General features: G+C 38.8%; 1 protein-coding gene across 1 annotated transcript; it reads right to left on the reverse strand.

Annotated features, from left to right (window-relative positions):
* Nucleotides 1-4,174: 4,174 nt before the first annotated feature.
* NEXMIF (neurite extension and migration factor) lies at nucleotides 4,175-10,045 on the reverse strand. The gene is made up of 3 exons (XM_065915211.1): nucleotides 9,967-10,045; nucleotides 4,866-9,270; nucleotides 4,175-4,268 (listed from the first exon to the last, which is right to left on the reverse strand). The coding sequence occupies exons 1-3, from the start codon at nucleotides 10,043-10,045 to the stop codon at nucleotides 4,175-4,177; spliced, it is 4,578 nt and encodes a 1,525-aa protein (XP_065771283.1).
* Nucleotides 10,046-15,853: the final 5,808 nt, after the last annotated feature.

Below are 15,853 nucleotides of genomic sequence, written 5' to 3' on the forward strand. Positions count from 1 at the left end.
AGATCCCTATTTGTTACTAAAAATACTTGATTTTGGTACTAAGTCTTCCAAACACATTGATGGGCTTAGTGAATTTTATTATTAGAAAGTCAATCTCATGTTAGTTTTATTTCATAAAAAGAACATATTCCTGTAGTGATGGGTAGTCACTTAAAAATCTCTAAATGAAAACAAAAACTCCTTAAATTGGACAATTTCTCAATAATACAGGAGAAAACCAATACTTCTAGTTCTAGCACCAGTTAGGACTAGCTAATGCTTCATTCTCTTCAGCACAGAAACTTAGCTCTCTTTCATTCTTGGAACTGTTCTGAGAGCATCTGTGAATTGAAGATGTGGCAGATCTGCATCAGACTGGTTCAGCTTGGTAAGACCAAGCTTGGTTAAGAGGTTCTTGGATATGGGTTTTCTCCTTTAGGCAGTAACTGCTAATTAGAACTCACTAAAACGGAAATTTACTAGAACTGCAGAATCTTATATAACAGGACAAAGGATGCTAGCCAGAGTTGTTCACAGCTTGTGAGCATCCTTTATGACTCTCTCTCTTTTATGCACACTTGCCCGCTCCCTATCTTGCCTGCACATATGCAGATGCTTCTTAAGAAGCAAGGAAAAAGGTCAGAGAAGGTGAAAGTTGTCACAAAAGTCCATCTAGCACCAAGGACTTCAGGAAGATGGCTAAAGAAGTGATGGTCAAGGTAGTGCCGGAGGTTTGAAAACATTGAGGAAAAGGTAAGGCCTTAACACATAACTACACAAAGTAACAAGTCAGAAGAGAGATCTGTGAGGAAGCTGGTATATGAGACACTGGAGAGGCCATGGGTTCAAGTCAGTTATCAAAGACCAAACATAACACTGAGAGTCTCAAAGAACATTGGTCAAGGCCACTATTTCAGCACCCTGCTCCTTATAGTCCAACAAATCACCAGGGCAGAAAGGGATCAGATCTTTTCTTCTAGATCTTCAAGGAAAAGGAGTTTCCAACTTTCCTTAGTCATGTAATATAATTCTGCATATGTGTGCATGTGTATCTGCATTTAAAATTAGATTTGAAAGTAGCCAAGGCAATGAAAAATAATTAAGAGTATGAAAGTTTCCCTTTGAACTTCCATAAGAAAGTAGCCTGGCTAAAGTTCTTATAGTCTGACACTTTGAGGAGGTGGAATATAAGATTATAAAAGAAGAACATTTTTAAGATCAAGAACTGAAATTAAGTAAGGAGAATAATAGAGAATATTGCTCCCATGAAAGAAAAGAGTAAAGGGGATTCTGTTGGGGAAGGAATTATAGGAAGAAGCTTCTTAGAGAGAAGAGAGTAGGGAGTGGCAATCAGGAAATTCAGACCAAGGAAAATTCCAACAGCTGATTTCAGATATCTATGATAGGGTTAAAACACTACCTTTCTGTCACTGGTCTTCACTCCACTAAGGCAGCTGGTTGAATAAGGAATTTCCAAAAGTCAGGCCTATTATGTTGTTAGAGGGAGCAAAGGATTGAGAGAGCAGAGACAAGACCAACAAAGCTTCCCAAACTGAAGACCTCAGAACATGATATACTGAGAGGGATATAGAATGCAATTTAGAGAACAATCATCTTCTGCCTAATCCTGTTGTTCATTTCTCAAACTCGGTTCCTTGCTATGTTTCAGTACAAAATAATTGGTTATAAGCCACTAATTTAACCTTAAAAACATAAAATTAATTGTAGGCCAAGAAAAAAGTTACTTTAAAATGGCAGTTCTCTTCAGAGAAAGGGATAAACCATGTCCTAGATTAGGCTCCTAATGGGCTCCATAGGAGCGACTGAAAGAGTATCCATTCCAAAGGATTCATGATAGCAAGTTCTGACAAGGAAATTGTTTGTTTCCAACAGTTTTAGGCTGTCTTTCTATCCCACCTTACCCCATTTGCCAAAGCTGAACTGATACTGAGGAAAAGTGGGACAACAACTCCCATATTTATTTCTATAAAACACACTGTACTCATGGAACATTTTCTTTATTCCTTCTTTCATTGCCACCATTTGATTACACAGAAAGCACTCCATTCCTGTAAGCTGGTGACTTTGAGATTTGGAGTCTTGGGGATCAGAACACAGGCAGAGTTGATTCCAAACTAAATTCAGCTGGAAAATAGAAAAATAAAAACAAAACAAAGACCAGTTCCAAGGAACCAGCCATAGCATTTAGTAAAAACAGCTAGCTATCAGAGTGGAGAAATAGAAGAAAATGTTCCCATTTGATTGTTTTTCCTTTTGAATGGCTGCTGAAGAGCAGGAGACATGTCACATCTGGTACTTTTCCATTAAGTAATTTTCCAGGACTCACCACACACTAGTGTCAAAACCTTGGAATAGGCCTGAAGCAACCTCACAAAATGCTCTTCACCCACTCATCCTCACAGACATACACAATCACACCATCAAGAAGAAATGTTTGTTCATTTTACTACCTAGTTGTAAGTAGTAGAGCTGGCTGGTAAAAGGAATCATGGACTGGGAAGTGTGTATACTTATATATGTGACAGGCTTCCTTTCACTTCTCTCTGACTACTTTCAAATGTTGCTTCTCTGTTTGTGAATATATTTAGGTGGCAATGACTAGGTAGGTTCATATTTTGCTTAAAATTTTCCTTTTGAAATATATTCCCTTTTTTAAAATCCCCTTTTCCCCCACCCACCTATTCTCCACCCTCCCACCCACAGCCTATATATCCACAAGTTAATAGGTTAGTAACAATATTAGTAAGAATAGTAAGAGTAACAACAACAACAACCAACAACATTAATAATATTAATCCCCTATATCTGTATAGCACTTTACGATCTACAAAGCGCTTTCACATCCATTATCTCATCTGTGCCATAATGCATCAGTCATCAGACACACAGGCCTTCAACTGTGCAAGGAAAAGAGATCAAATGTTAGAAGTCAAGTGGTGAATAAAAGGGAAGAAAAAGCTAGTTGTGAGGGATGTCGGGGCTGTGAAATTTTTTTAAAAGGGAAAGGGCTAAATAAGAAATGTGATTTCAAAAATTTATATAAAAGATTGAGATTTAAGTTTAGTGTGTGGCATCAGATACTCTAGTCATCCTCAGACTAAGTATATATGGCCCCAATTAGTTGTTACAAATTATTCAGTTTATCAAATATATGTATGTGATTCATAGGCATCGAACTGAGATACCTTAACATTTTCTTTAAATGACATTGGCATTGCAAGATTAAACACTTAACACTAAAGCCATGATATGAGTGCACTTCTGACAAAACTGGAATAAAACATTTATGAAACTACTTAAAAGCAATCTATGTATTTCATTTATCTTAGTCTTGATTTTATAGCTATTTTATAATTTATCCCAGACTATTATAAAATATATAAAACTGAGATATAAAGTATCAGCAATATAACTTTGCACTTTAAATAATTTTCAGATACAGATTTTCCTTTTAGAAAACAAACTTTAAAGCAGCTGCTTTGTTTCCTTGTAAAAGTTTCTGTAAATGCATATACTTGGGTCCCTGATGGACTTAGCTGTTGTGACTTTCAGACTTTTCCAACACTTTAACCCTTAGACAATGGAACAAACAAACCTTTTTGTGCCTTATTTAATGGTTCATGTTTCCACACAGGACAGTAGAATTTTAATTTTAAAAATAAGGTATGTATTCTTATATTTTAAATTAATTAATGAGCTTTAAACTGTGGGGGTGAATATGTAAGATGAGGTAAGGAAATTTGGCACATTTCAAACAGTATCCTTTAAGTTTTGGTAAATTGTGTAACACAACATATTTTTCCACTGTGATCTACAGGTGCTATCCACATAAGTGGGGGTGGTTAATAGCAATAATCACTGGAATGTTTCTAGTAAATTAACAGGGACAAGTTCCCCAAATACTCACAACCAAATGTTGATATAGAAGTAAAAATATATACAATACAGTCACTTGTTTGTAGTTTGGCACAATGTTTTCCTTTATTTCCCCTTGGATAAATAGTGCATAAACTACTTGTGCAACTGTATGACTTCTAAAGTCTTTTACATAGAACATCAGATTAAAGTTTGCTTCTAAAGACTTATTCCCACACTTTAAAATTCTTTTCTTTAAGCACTTACATGTCAACATACATACCACAAGGCATATTTTGAAAGAAATAAAACACAAACATCAAATGTCTTTCTGGAAAATGCGAGTCTCTTCTTCAAACACAGGTAAAACCCAAAATGTTGTTTCTGCTTTTAGGAGATTGTAGTCGGAATCCCTGCAGAAAAACCAAACAATTTATGCTATCTTAGTTAGATGTAGTGTATGTCCCACAAAGGGATCATACAATCTAAATTTCTTTACATCATACTAGATGCTGTATGATGCAGAAAAAGATACCAATAGCAGGGGGCACTAGAAAGCACTCCTAATTGCCTTATGATGAGATTTTGTTTTCCAAATTATGCTCCTTTTGTTTAAATCATCTTGGTTTTTATGTCTATATAACTTTTGAATTCTGTTGGTTGAAATTTTTCTTACTGCAAAGCCCTTCCCTTCCCCAAATCATTCAAAAGCATATTTTAGTTGTATTTTCTCAGTAAGTAAAAATCAATGCTGACTAGCAGAAAAAGTAGCCTTGTCAAAATTTATCCCTAGTCAAGCCACAACAAAATTGCCCAATCTTTTGGGTGGCTTAGAGGTATAGGGATTTTCATGCACTTTTTTCTTTTTGTTTTAATTTGAAAAAGAAAGCAATGGGACAGTTTCTTTCATGCAAACTTTTGCTTTTAAGAGGGAAAAAATGAGGGACTGTGGGCTTAGCAGAGTAGGAAAGCTAAGGTGCATCATCTCAGCCATTTTGGTGCAGTATTACCTCAGTTTTTCAAAAGAAGCTGTCCCAGCCTCATCCTTGTGGACCTGTTCTCGCTCCATGCGCTTTCCCTTACACTTCTCTTCTCTCAGGGCCTTGGAGCTGGTTTTGTGACGATATAACTTTTTGTGTGTCGGTACATTATTGCCTAAAGTGCTCAGGTTATTAAGCTTTTTATCAAAGAAGGCAGAGCGAGAGTCCTCATTATAACCAGACATGCTTGCACGACCAGGATCACCTATCGCTGCTTTCCCATTGCTTTTACTCACACCCTTGATAGACCTGTGATTCTTAGTGGCTCCTGGAGAGCCATTGTTGACCTTTTTCTTAGATTCCTGTGGTGTCCCAGCCAATATTTTGAGGGTTTTTAATTTTAGACTATTGGACTCAGGGGAGTAGAATATATTGGGGTCCCCATGGTGCTCCATGGGTTCCCAAAGGGGTTCTATGGAGGCCATCATGAACCTCTGCACATCTGCCATACCAGAGGCAATGTTGGACAAGATATATGAAGGCTCCTGAAATTCCCGTTGGTCATCATCCAAAAGGTTGTTGGTGTTGGTGCCCATGTTCATGTCATTCCAACCTGGGCTGCTCTCCTTCCCCAAAGACCAGTCTCCAGGAAGTCTCTTCTGACTTAAAGACCAGTCTCCAGAAAGTCCCTTCTGACTTGGCATCTTCATAGAGGCCACAGGGCCATGTTGGATACATTCAGCCAATGTCTTCCCTGTGGAGGATATGCTGTTGATTTGGCCTGCTCCACGACTGATGCCAATTTGCATTTTCTCTCCATTGACTGCAGCCATGAATTTCCCTTTCTTTGCTGACTTAGGGACCTGGCGGGAGGTTTTGCCAGGTGGTTTTTCAATCCCTTTGTTGTTGCCTTTGGGGGATTTTTTCCTGTTGTTTTTCTGAGAAGAGCTTTGGTTCATAGCCCCACTCTTGCTGGGTGAACTTTTCTTTCTTGATTTTGGCACCTTGCTGCTGGTACTCATTTGACTAGATGGATCATTAAATGTTGATAAGCAAGGGGCTTTCTGCAGCAGGCTGACAGAATCCTCATCATTGAACATATGGAACTGAAACTGATGGTTATTTAAAGTAAATCCATCATCCACTTGAACCTGCCGTGAAAGGGTACTGCAGTCCCACTTGATTTTCTCCATATTGCCCAGTGTTCCTGGGATACCCTCTTGGAATCCTTTTAGTGTTCCTAGTGTCTTGATATTCTCACATCTGGTAATTTGAGGGGAAAGACTGGGAGTATCAGGTGGAGATATCTCTGAGAGAGAAGAGTGGCGGAATTTGTCAGGAGTGAAGTTGGAGATATCCAGAAGGTCAGTGGACTCCTTTAGCGGTGCTATCTCATCAATGCTCTGCTGGATCACCAGCTTGGGGCTGCAGTGGGCCAAGAAGTCATCAGCAATATCATCATCACCATCCTTTTCACAGGATTTCAAGCTTAAGGAGCAATAATTGCTTGAGTTGGCAGAGAGTGGGGCAATGGAATCAAAGCTAAAGAGCCGCACATCGTCCATACTGACTGGACCCTGCTGGAAAGGAAAGCAGACCTCTCCATTATTAAAGTGACATAATTGGTAAGAGTCATCAGATGAGAGCTGGGTGTCTTGCACAGAGGTATATATGACCTTGTTGCAACTACTTCCACCACTATTGAGACGGATTGGATTGTATGTTGTAGCTGTGAGGCTATTTTCCATGGAGACTACTTGGGAGACTCCAAATTCACTGGACTGGGTTGGAGCTATCTCCCTTGAGACTTCAGCAATGAATTCCTGGGAGCCAGAAGCAGGTTTGTTGTGCCACACATCTCCATAGCTGTTTGATTCCATTTTGAAGTTTTGGGATGACTGAAGCAGCTGAGACTCAGCAGGTGAGGAAAGCACACAGTCCTGGGCGGGTTGGACAGGTACAAATGATTTTTCTGTTTGAGTGAGCCTGTCTTCATTTTGCTCTGGAGAATGATGATTGAAGTATGAGATACCAGTATTATTTGACAAGTCAGAAGCATCTAACAATGTCTGTAGATACCCTCCAGGAATAACAGGTATATTGTTGGCAACGTGAGCAGATGATAGAGGCATTTCAGAAGAGCAGCTGGTTGGTAGGAAAGTAGAATTCTTAGCAACCTTTGTCTCATGAAATTCAGATAGATGAGAACTGTTTGAGGTCCCAGGAATAGCTTCATTCTTTGAATTAGCCTTGGAGGATTGGTTTTCCAAAACAGGACTCATTTGAACAACTGGCTTGCTTTCTTGCCCAGCTTTGATTTTCTTGGATTTTAACCTGGCTTCACTTTTAAATTTGATTTTGTTAAGCACTTTCCTCTCTGGTCCCTTAAATTGACCATCTTGGGCTTTGACTTTCTCTGAGTCAGGACCTGTGATGTCATTTAAATGTGATCCATTTGCACAACTGGGGGAAGCCAGAGGTGCTGACTTCAGTGTGCCTTTCAGGCCTCCATCTTCTTTACGATTATTAGCTTGCCTCTCATCATTGCAGAATGAAACCTGCTTACCACTTGCTGATGTTTCTATGGATGGGATTCTTTGAATCCTGTGCCTGTTGCCAAGTTTAGATTTTCGTTTACGAGCAGGTGGCAGAAATGACATCTCAAAGCTACCTGGTTCAAAGCTTTGCTTTTGGCATAAGGATGTTTTGCTGGAGTCTGCATTGCTGTTTCTCTGCTTTTTCTTCTTTTGCCAGAAGCCCTTCAAGGGAGCCAGCTTGGCATATTTGTTGAGCTGATTTTCACTCAAATTAACTGTTGTTTCACTGGCATCCACTCTACCCAACTTCACCAGCATGTTTTTCTCACCTTTAAAACGGTTGATGATAATATATTTGATAATAACAGGGGGCTCCTTACGGGTTACTTTTCTTCTCTTTTTGGGACACCATTCATCATCATCTTCTTCTATAGAACCACCTGGCAGCCATTCCTTCCTCTCATTTACTTTTTCACCCTCTAGTGAGTCAACATCATACAGATAATCTTCACTATACCTGACTTTTCTCTTGGCTCGTAGCCCATAGTTCTGCTGGGAGGAGGAGCTGCCAGAATTAGTGTCCCGAGCCATATAGCGGCTACAGTCCTTGATCTCCCCCATGGTATCAAATGAGACCTCAATGAAGGAACTACCATCACTGAAATTCCCTGATGCCTCCAAGGAATTGGCAAGATGGCCTTGCTTTAGATTCTTAAATTGCTCTACTTCAGTTCCACTGCATGGTTTATTTAAGGCAGATTTTTCTTCATTATCCTTCCCATCTTTTTTCTCTGCACCTTTTTCTTCCTGGCCTTCTTCTTTGCCTTTCTTCTTGTCCAGGTTTTTATCTTCCTCCCCCCAGATAATGCTCACATCAGGGACCTTGAATTGGGAAAAATCGCTACTTTGCTTCAGGGCCCCAGTCTTAGACTCCCGCTTGGGGCAGGTAGTAAAGACACTGGGAAAAAAGTTGAACTGGGCATCCTCCTGCATCAAAAGGGTGGTCTTGTCTCGAACATTGTCCTGGAAGGACTCATATCGAATTTTCAGGGAGCAGACATCACTGCCCAGTGTTGACTCATCATCATCAAACATGTAGTTATCCACATCTTCTTCAGAGAACAGGTTGACAGACAGCTCATTCTTGGAACAGAGGTCAAGTAGTTCGATCTTACTCTCACTAATGAAAGTCTCAAAGTAACCCCAATCCTGATTGGAATTTGCCAGCAAAGCCTCTTCTGTATTGCACTTATCTAACAGTAATGCCTCATAATAACTTTTCTGACCTGGGTCCTCCAAGTCAATGTCAGGTTTCTCAGCTTCTCGTCTATCTCCTGCCCTTGATTTGTGCAAGGGGAAGCCTAGGAGCTGATCTGAGAGAAGCTGTTCTCCGTATTTCATGTTTTCTCCAGCATTAATACACTGAATCCCTATATCAGAGACTGCACAGGTTTCATAATCCCTGCTTAGATCACTGACTTTTAGACTGATCCCTGGCTCAGGATCTACTGCGTCCTTGGATTCCATGAAGCAGCCCAAGCAAGTCCGGCTTGGCTGCATGAGGCAGTCCCCATTCAGAGCTGACATGCCTGCAGGCTCCATTATGGCAAATGGAGCTTTCTCACACTCATTGGGCAATGACCATGTGTTCAGGCCCTTTGCAACACCAGATGTAAGGGAGATGGCATTCACAGAAGCACTATTAGCAGTATGCTCAGGTGCTTCAATCAGGCCCAAAGGAGAGGGAGGGCTCTGCATACAGGGCTTCTTAGAGGGCAGAGGCAGGAGACCTCTGGGGTACATCAGGTTCTCTTTTTGAGCCACCGGTATAGACTGGATTGGTGCAGCAGCCTCTAGAGCTGCAAATGACTTCATTGCCACCTCCTGGTCCTCTGAATCTAGAGAAAAGGGGGGAAATGACAGAAATAAAGTTAAAGATCTTAGACCAGACTCATTAACTCTTTCCCTTGATCAGTTTCTGGTACTTGATTTCAATGTATAAAAGGTAAGCTTCAGCTTCTCTAACTTTAGAACTAGAAACTACAAAGTTAAAGAATGACCCTGATTTTGTACTGAACATTTATGTGAGTGAAAAGTAATTATTTCTTTAGGTTCAGCTTTTTCTTCAGACACACACAACACCCTCCTCAGAAATGAGGGAAAAATGGATTGCTTGATCAATTGGAAAGTTAAAGCTTTCAGGGTGGGAAAATGCTCAGATGGGATATATTCATGATTTTTAAACTCTAAGGCATATTCCTATCCTTCAGACTTACCTCTGTTTTGGAAGCTTCTATGGAATCTAGACATTTCAAACTTCATATCAAGGTAGATTTCTAATTCACTATGAATTTAGGGGAACCTAAGTATTCATTTGATAGAGATAATTTCAGAGAGCAAAGGGGTTGGATTAGATACCTCCTAGAGACCCTTCTAGTCCAGTTACAGATTTGGTGGGATAAAGTTTAGGATTAATACCTATCTCAGAGGTATCCTAGACTTAACTTGCCCCTGCTCTGTTGATACTGAAAATCTATAGCAATAACAAAGGACTACTGGGAGAGCTATTGCATACTATAATTAAATTCCCTTACCATTTTCCTTGACCCCATTAATCATAGTGTTTTCTCCGTTGGTTGAGGCAACAATAGCCTTATCTTGTTGGTTATCCATGAATGGAACCTCTTATTGTTTCATTCCAAGTCCAAATGCTGTTCAACCTGCACATTTCAAATACATAATAATATCAGTCACTAAATTTTTTCTCTATTTTAAGGTTATTTCAGCTAGAGAGGTCTTAAAAGCTTTACTGGAATTTACCTGTTTCCAGACTGGCTTCATAGACAGTCTTGTTTTTTGTTTCATAGCTTATACATGCCATATAAGTCAGTTTGGAAATTCACACTTCATTCATACATTCTAGATCCTTCTATCCCTTCTTGGCTACCATACTATTAAAACAGAAGTCTGAGGAAGCAGGCAAACTTACATCTTCTTTCAGTTAGTAACACATTTAACCACTTCCAACCCCTGGCCAAAACAAGGCTGTAAAAATGTTTCCACAGATTACTGATCTATTCTTATATTCCCCTTTTAGGTAATGAAATAAAGGACAACTGCTTCAGACAAATATTACTAGCAAAAATTAATGTATCATGAAATATAAACATGAGCAATGCACTTAATTTATCAAGAATTGTGTAATCTTGTCAGATACAACAAGAATACTGTGTCATGGAACATATAAGTGCCACTGTAACTTTACTCTGGGATGCTGTTTTCCTGAGAATATAAATTTCTCCTCAGAAAAAAATCTGAGCAAGCACCCAGGATTCATTGCTCTGAATTAAATGCAAAAAAGTGTTGAGAATAGAGATAATATGCTTTGGCAAAAGAGAAGAGGTGGAGACTGGTATGGGAGTTTGATAAGTTGGGAAGGGGAGAGGAAGGGAGCACTAGGTTCTAGACTGGATACAGTTACAAAAGTTCTCTCATTTTGTACTTATAATCACCTTGTAATTTTGGCTCTACTAGGTTCTTATTTGTTTTCTTTTTCTGGGCCATGCCACGCAGCTTCTGGGATCTCAGTTTCCCCACCAGGGATTGAATCAGGACCATGGCAGTGAAAGCAGTGAATCCTAACCTCTAGACCACCAGGGAGCCCCCTTATTCCCTTAATTTTTTTCAAAAGGGCAAACTGAGTATCATAGATACTGGCTTAGATACTAATAGATACACTATCATAGATATTAACAATGATTATTAATTATTTGAGCCTTTTTTCCCCCTACAGAATCAGAAGGCTAAACCCTGAGCAGAAAACCCTTTAGTCCTTTCCTATGACTTTTTAGATCTCAGCACTAAATGACACAACTTAAAGGTATGTATTTTCACACATTTTAATTTATACCTTGGCTGTTTATAAAAAAAGATTTGGGAGAAGGATTATAATTTTTTATGCCTGCAATACAAACATCTCTGCACTTGCTTTAGCTCTTCCCTATCGATCAGCATTTTAGGATAACAAATTTTACGGGGTTATTAAAATCTATTTTGAGCTAAAATTGATTAGCATGTTTGGAATAATGTACAAGCTGCTTTGGTGATCATAGTAAATCATGCAGTGTAATGGCACTGATATAACATTAGCATAGAGACAGGTATTTTGAAGCAAGAAAATGCTCAGTTAAAGAGGAAAAGCAACCTCTCCTACTTGACTTTCCCTCAGTTGGGTCTGAAGAAGGCTCACAGATCTTGTCCTAGTAGGTTGCTATACTCTTCCCCAAAGGCCTTTAGGGCTCCGGTCTCAGAGTCTAGATGACCCATGCCTACAATTATGTTGGGGGCTGTCCTTGGCCTTTCCCAACTGGGAAAAAATAAGGCAAGAAAGTAATTCATGGATCTGCCTATGGATCTGGGACAACATAGCCTTTGGGATGAGTAGTGCTAATCTCTGGGATACGAGTTTAAATTAATTCAACAAATTTACTATGTACTACCTGTGGTCATGATGGTGTACCAGAAACTGCAGTGGAAAAGATAGTTGACTGAGACTAGATCCTTGCTCTCAAGGTGCTCAGAATTTATGGGAGAAAACAAGTCATAGATAAATGCTAATAAATATATTTTATTCACTGAAATAGAAGGGAAAAGTTTCTGTAGGAGTTCAAAATAGAGAGAAATTATTCCACTTCTATAAAGGAGGAAAATCAGTGAAGAATTCACTAATAGCAGCATTTGATTTGGACCTTGAAGGATGGTGTTCCAGGGAGTAGGAATGGGGGATAATAGAGGAGAGAAAGGCATTCTAGGCTTCAGGAATTTCATGAGTTGCCATGAGTCTCTCCCTACTCCAGTCAATCTAAACAACTGCTACAGAATCATAGGTCTGACACTTTCCTTGCATATAACACCCTTTTCCTTATTTTTTTCATTGTTCCTTTTAAAAAATTATTTTATTTTAAATGAAACAAAGATGAATATTTTTTATAATAAACTGTACAATTTACCAAGAAGATAGACATCATAAACCAATAACAGCAAAACCTTAACAACAAAGAAACAAAGATATAAAAGCAAAAATCAGAAGAAATATAAGTGAAAAGAAAAAATTTATAATCATAGTGAGACATATCAACATTGCTCAGGGACTATGTTATCAAGTGCAGAAAAAACAAGAATAGAAGCATCTTGAATGATGTCATTAATAATCTAAATATAATAGATTTACATTTAATTAATTTATATTAATCACATGCTACATAAATATATTAAAAATTTTGTATTTCATAGGTTGTTATTAGATGTTCATAGGACATTTAGAAAAACTGGTAAAAAGATAAACATTACTAAATTTCAAAAAATAGAATTCTTTTTTGTGTGTGATTTAGTTTTATATATAAGCACATACATTGTTTCTGAAATTATTTTCTGTTATAGGTTATTACAAGACATTGACTGTGGTTCCCTGTGCTATATAGTAAACCTCTGTTGCTTGTTGCATATCTATTTTTTAAAAATTAGAAATATAGCATTCTATTTATACTAAGTCAAACAAGTGGAATCAAAATTGCATAAATTTTTTAGGCAAAAATTCATAAGTTTACATATATATATTTGTAAGTTATATATATATATATGTATACAAAAGATTTTCTACTATGATTGATAAAGACTTGAGAAAGAACATCAAAGAAAAAAGAAGAGATGGAGAAATTGGAAAACATAAACTAAATGAAATGGGAGCACTGACTATGACATAGAAAAATGAAACAAACTAGATAAAGGTAAAAGATCCTCATATAGTCCAGTTGTTGTTAAACATAGCTGCTCCATAGAAACATATCTGGAGCTCTGGTAAAAAAAAAATACCTGGGCATTTGTATTTTTCAAAAAATTCCAAGATAATTATGATATGCATCTAGATTTTAAACAGTGATTGCAGGTTTTTCTATTAAATGCTAGTTTAGGTGATATAGAATTCTATAATTTTTCTGTTGCCCAATCATGATACAATATTAAGTGAGTAATACTTACATAATCACAATAGTAAAAGATGTTTATCAGTTTTCACAATCAATAGTCAGATAAAACATAAAAGATGGTTACAATTGTAAGCCATAATGGGAACATGATTAATCTAACAATATAAAATAATTACACACAATTTGGGGGGTCAGAGTAATGTGATAAGTGGAAGTGCATACATGCACATGTTTTCATCTGCTCAGTCAATCTATGTCTTTTGGTAGGTGCATTTAATCCATTTACAGTTAAGGTAACAATCGATATGTATGGTCCTATTCCCCTGGAGAAGGGAATGGCAACCCACTCCAGTATTCTTGCCTGGAGAATTCCATGGACAGAGGAGCCTGGCAGGCTAAAGTCCATGGGGTAGCAAAGAGTCAGATATGACTGAGTGACTAACACTTTCACTTTCATGATCCTATTACCATTGTTTTGGGTTTATTTTCTGTGGGTAGGGCTTTTCCTTCTCATTTTCTGCCTAGAGAAGTTCCTTTAGCATTTATTGTAAAGCTGGTTTGGTGGTGCTGAATTCTCTTAACCTTTGTTTGTCTGGAAAGCTTTTGATTTGTCCATCAAATCTGAAGGAGAGTCTTCCTGGGTAGAATATTCTTGGTTGTAGGTTCTTCCCTTTCATCACTTTAAATATATCATGCCATTCACTCCTGGTTTGTAGAGTTTCTGTTGAGAAATCAGCTGATAGCCTGATGGGAGTTCCCTTGTATATTGTCATTTTTCCCTTGTTGCTTTTAACATTTTATCTCTGTTTTTAATTTTTGTCAGTTTGATTATTATGTGTCTTGGTGTGTTCCTCCTTGGGTTTATCCTGCCTGGGACTCTGTGCTTCCTGGACTTGGTTGGTTATTTCCTTTCCCATGTTAGGGAAGTATTCAGCTATGATCTCTTCAAGCATTTTCTCAGGTCCTTTCTCTCTCTCTTCTCCTTCCGGGTCTCCTATAATGTGAATGTTGGTGTGTTTAATGTTGTCCCAGAGGTCTCTTAGGCTCTCTTCATTTCTTTTCATACTTTTTCCTATGTTCTGTTCTGTGGCAGTGATTTCCAACATTTCTGTCCTCCAGGTCATTTATCCGTTCTTCTGCCTCAGTTATTCTGCTATGGATTCCTTCTAGTGTATTATTCATGTTTGTTTGTCCTTTAGTTCTTTTAGGTCTTTGGTAAACATTTCTTGTATCTTCTCAATCTTTGCCTCCATTCTTTTTCTGAGATCCTGAATCTTCTTCACTATCATTAGCTTGAATTTTTTTCTGAAAGGTTGCCTATCTCCACTTCTTTAGTTGTTTTTCTGGGGTTTATCTTGTCCCTTCATCTGGGATATAACTTTCTGCTTTTTCATGCTGAGTAATGTTCTGTAATGTGCCTTTGTTTCGTCTCTGCTGGGTTTTGGTTCTTCTTGGTTCTTCTGCCTGCCCTCTGATGGAGGAGGCTAAGAGGCTGTGTAAGCTTCCTGATGGGAGGGACTACTGGTGGGAAAAACTGGGTCTTGCTTTGGTGGGTAGGGCTCTGCTCAATTCAGTTCAGCTCAGTTGCTCAGTCATGTCCGACTCTTTGTAACCCCATGAACTGCAGCACGGCAGGCTCCCCTGTCCATGACCAACTCCTGGAGCTTACTCAAACTCATGTCCATCAAGTCGGTGATGCCATCCAACCATCTCATCCTCTGTTGTCCCCTTCTCCTCCCACCAAGAAGGTTTACCCCAAAGGGGACCTTTCCAGACAGTTACTGCCAGTCCTCCCCATCCCTGTGGTGAGCCCGTGCCAACCCATGCCTCCACAGGAGACCCTCTAACACTAGCAGGTAGTTTTGGTTTGGTTTAAGTGGAGTCACTGCTCTTTTCCTCTGAGTCTTGGTGTGTGCAAGGATTTATTTGTTCCCTCCAAGACTGGACTCTCTGTTTCCCCCAGTCCCGTGGAAGTCTTATAATCAAATCCGCCTAGCCTTCAAGGTCAGATTCTCTGGGGATTCCCAGTCCATTTGTTGGGTCTCCAGGGTGGGGAGCCTGATGTAGGGTTCTAAATCTTCAAAACAGTGGGAGAACTTCTTTGGTATTATTGTTCTCCAGTTTGTGGATGACCAACCAAGTGGGTATGGGATTTGATTTTATTGCAATTGTATCCCTCCTACCATCTTTCTGGAGCTTCGTCTTTGTCTTTGGATGTGGCGTATCTTTTTTTTTTTTTTTTTGATAGGTTCAAGCATCCTCCTGTTGGTGGTTGTTCAACAGCTAGCTGTGATTTTGGTGCTCTTGCAGGAGGAGATGAGTGCACATCCTTCTACTCCACCATCTTGAACTGGAAGCCTCTTTTTTATTATAAACTAATGTATTTTAATTGGAAGATAATTACTTTACAAGATTGTGATGGTTTTTTTGGCCATACATCAACATTAATTGCCCATAGGTATAAATGTATCCCCCCATCCTGAATCCCCTCCCACCC

Source organism: Muntiacus reevesi, chromosome X (genome assembly GCF_963930625.1).
Source record: "Muntiacus reevesi chromosome X, mMunRee1.1, whole genome shotgun sequence".
NCBI classification, from domain to species: domain Eukaryota; kingdom Metazoa; phylum Chordata; class Mammalia; order Artiodactyla; family Cervidae; genus Muntiacus; species Muntiacus reevesi.

Coding starts and splice junctions, on each gene's coding strand:
- NEXMIF (XM_065915211.1), bottom strand. CDS start 10,045: ATGGATAACCAACAAGATAAGGCTATTGTTGCCTCAACCAACGGAGAA. Junction 9,271..9,966: donor TAATGGGGTCAAGGAAAATG/GTAAGGGAATTT, acceptor CCTTTTCTCTAG/ATTCAGAGGACCAGGAGGTG. Junction 4,269..4,865: donor GCTTCTTTTGAAAAACTGAG/GTAATACTGCAC, acceptor GTTTTTCTGCAG/GGATTCCGACTACAATCTCC.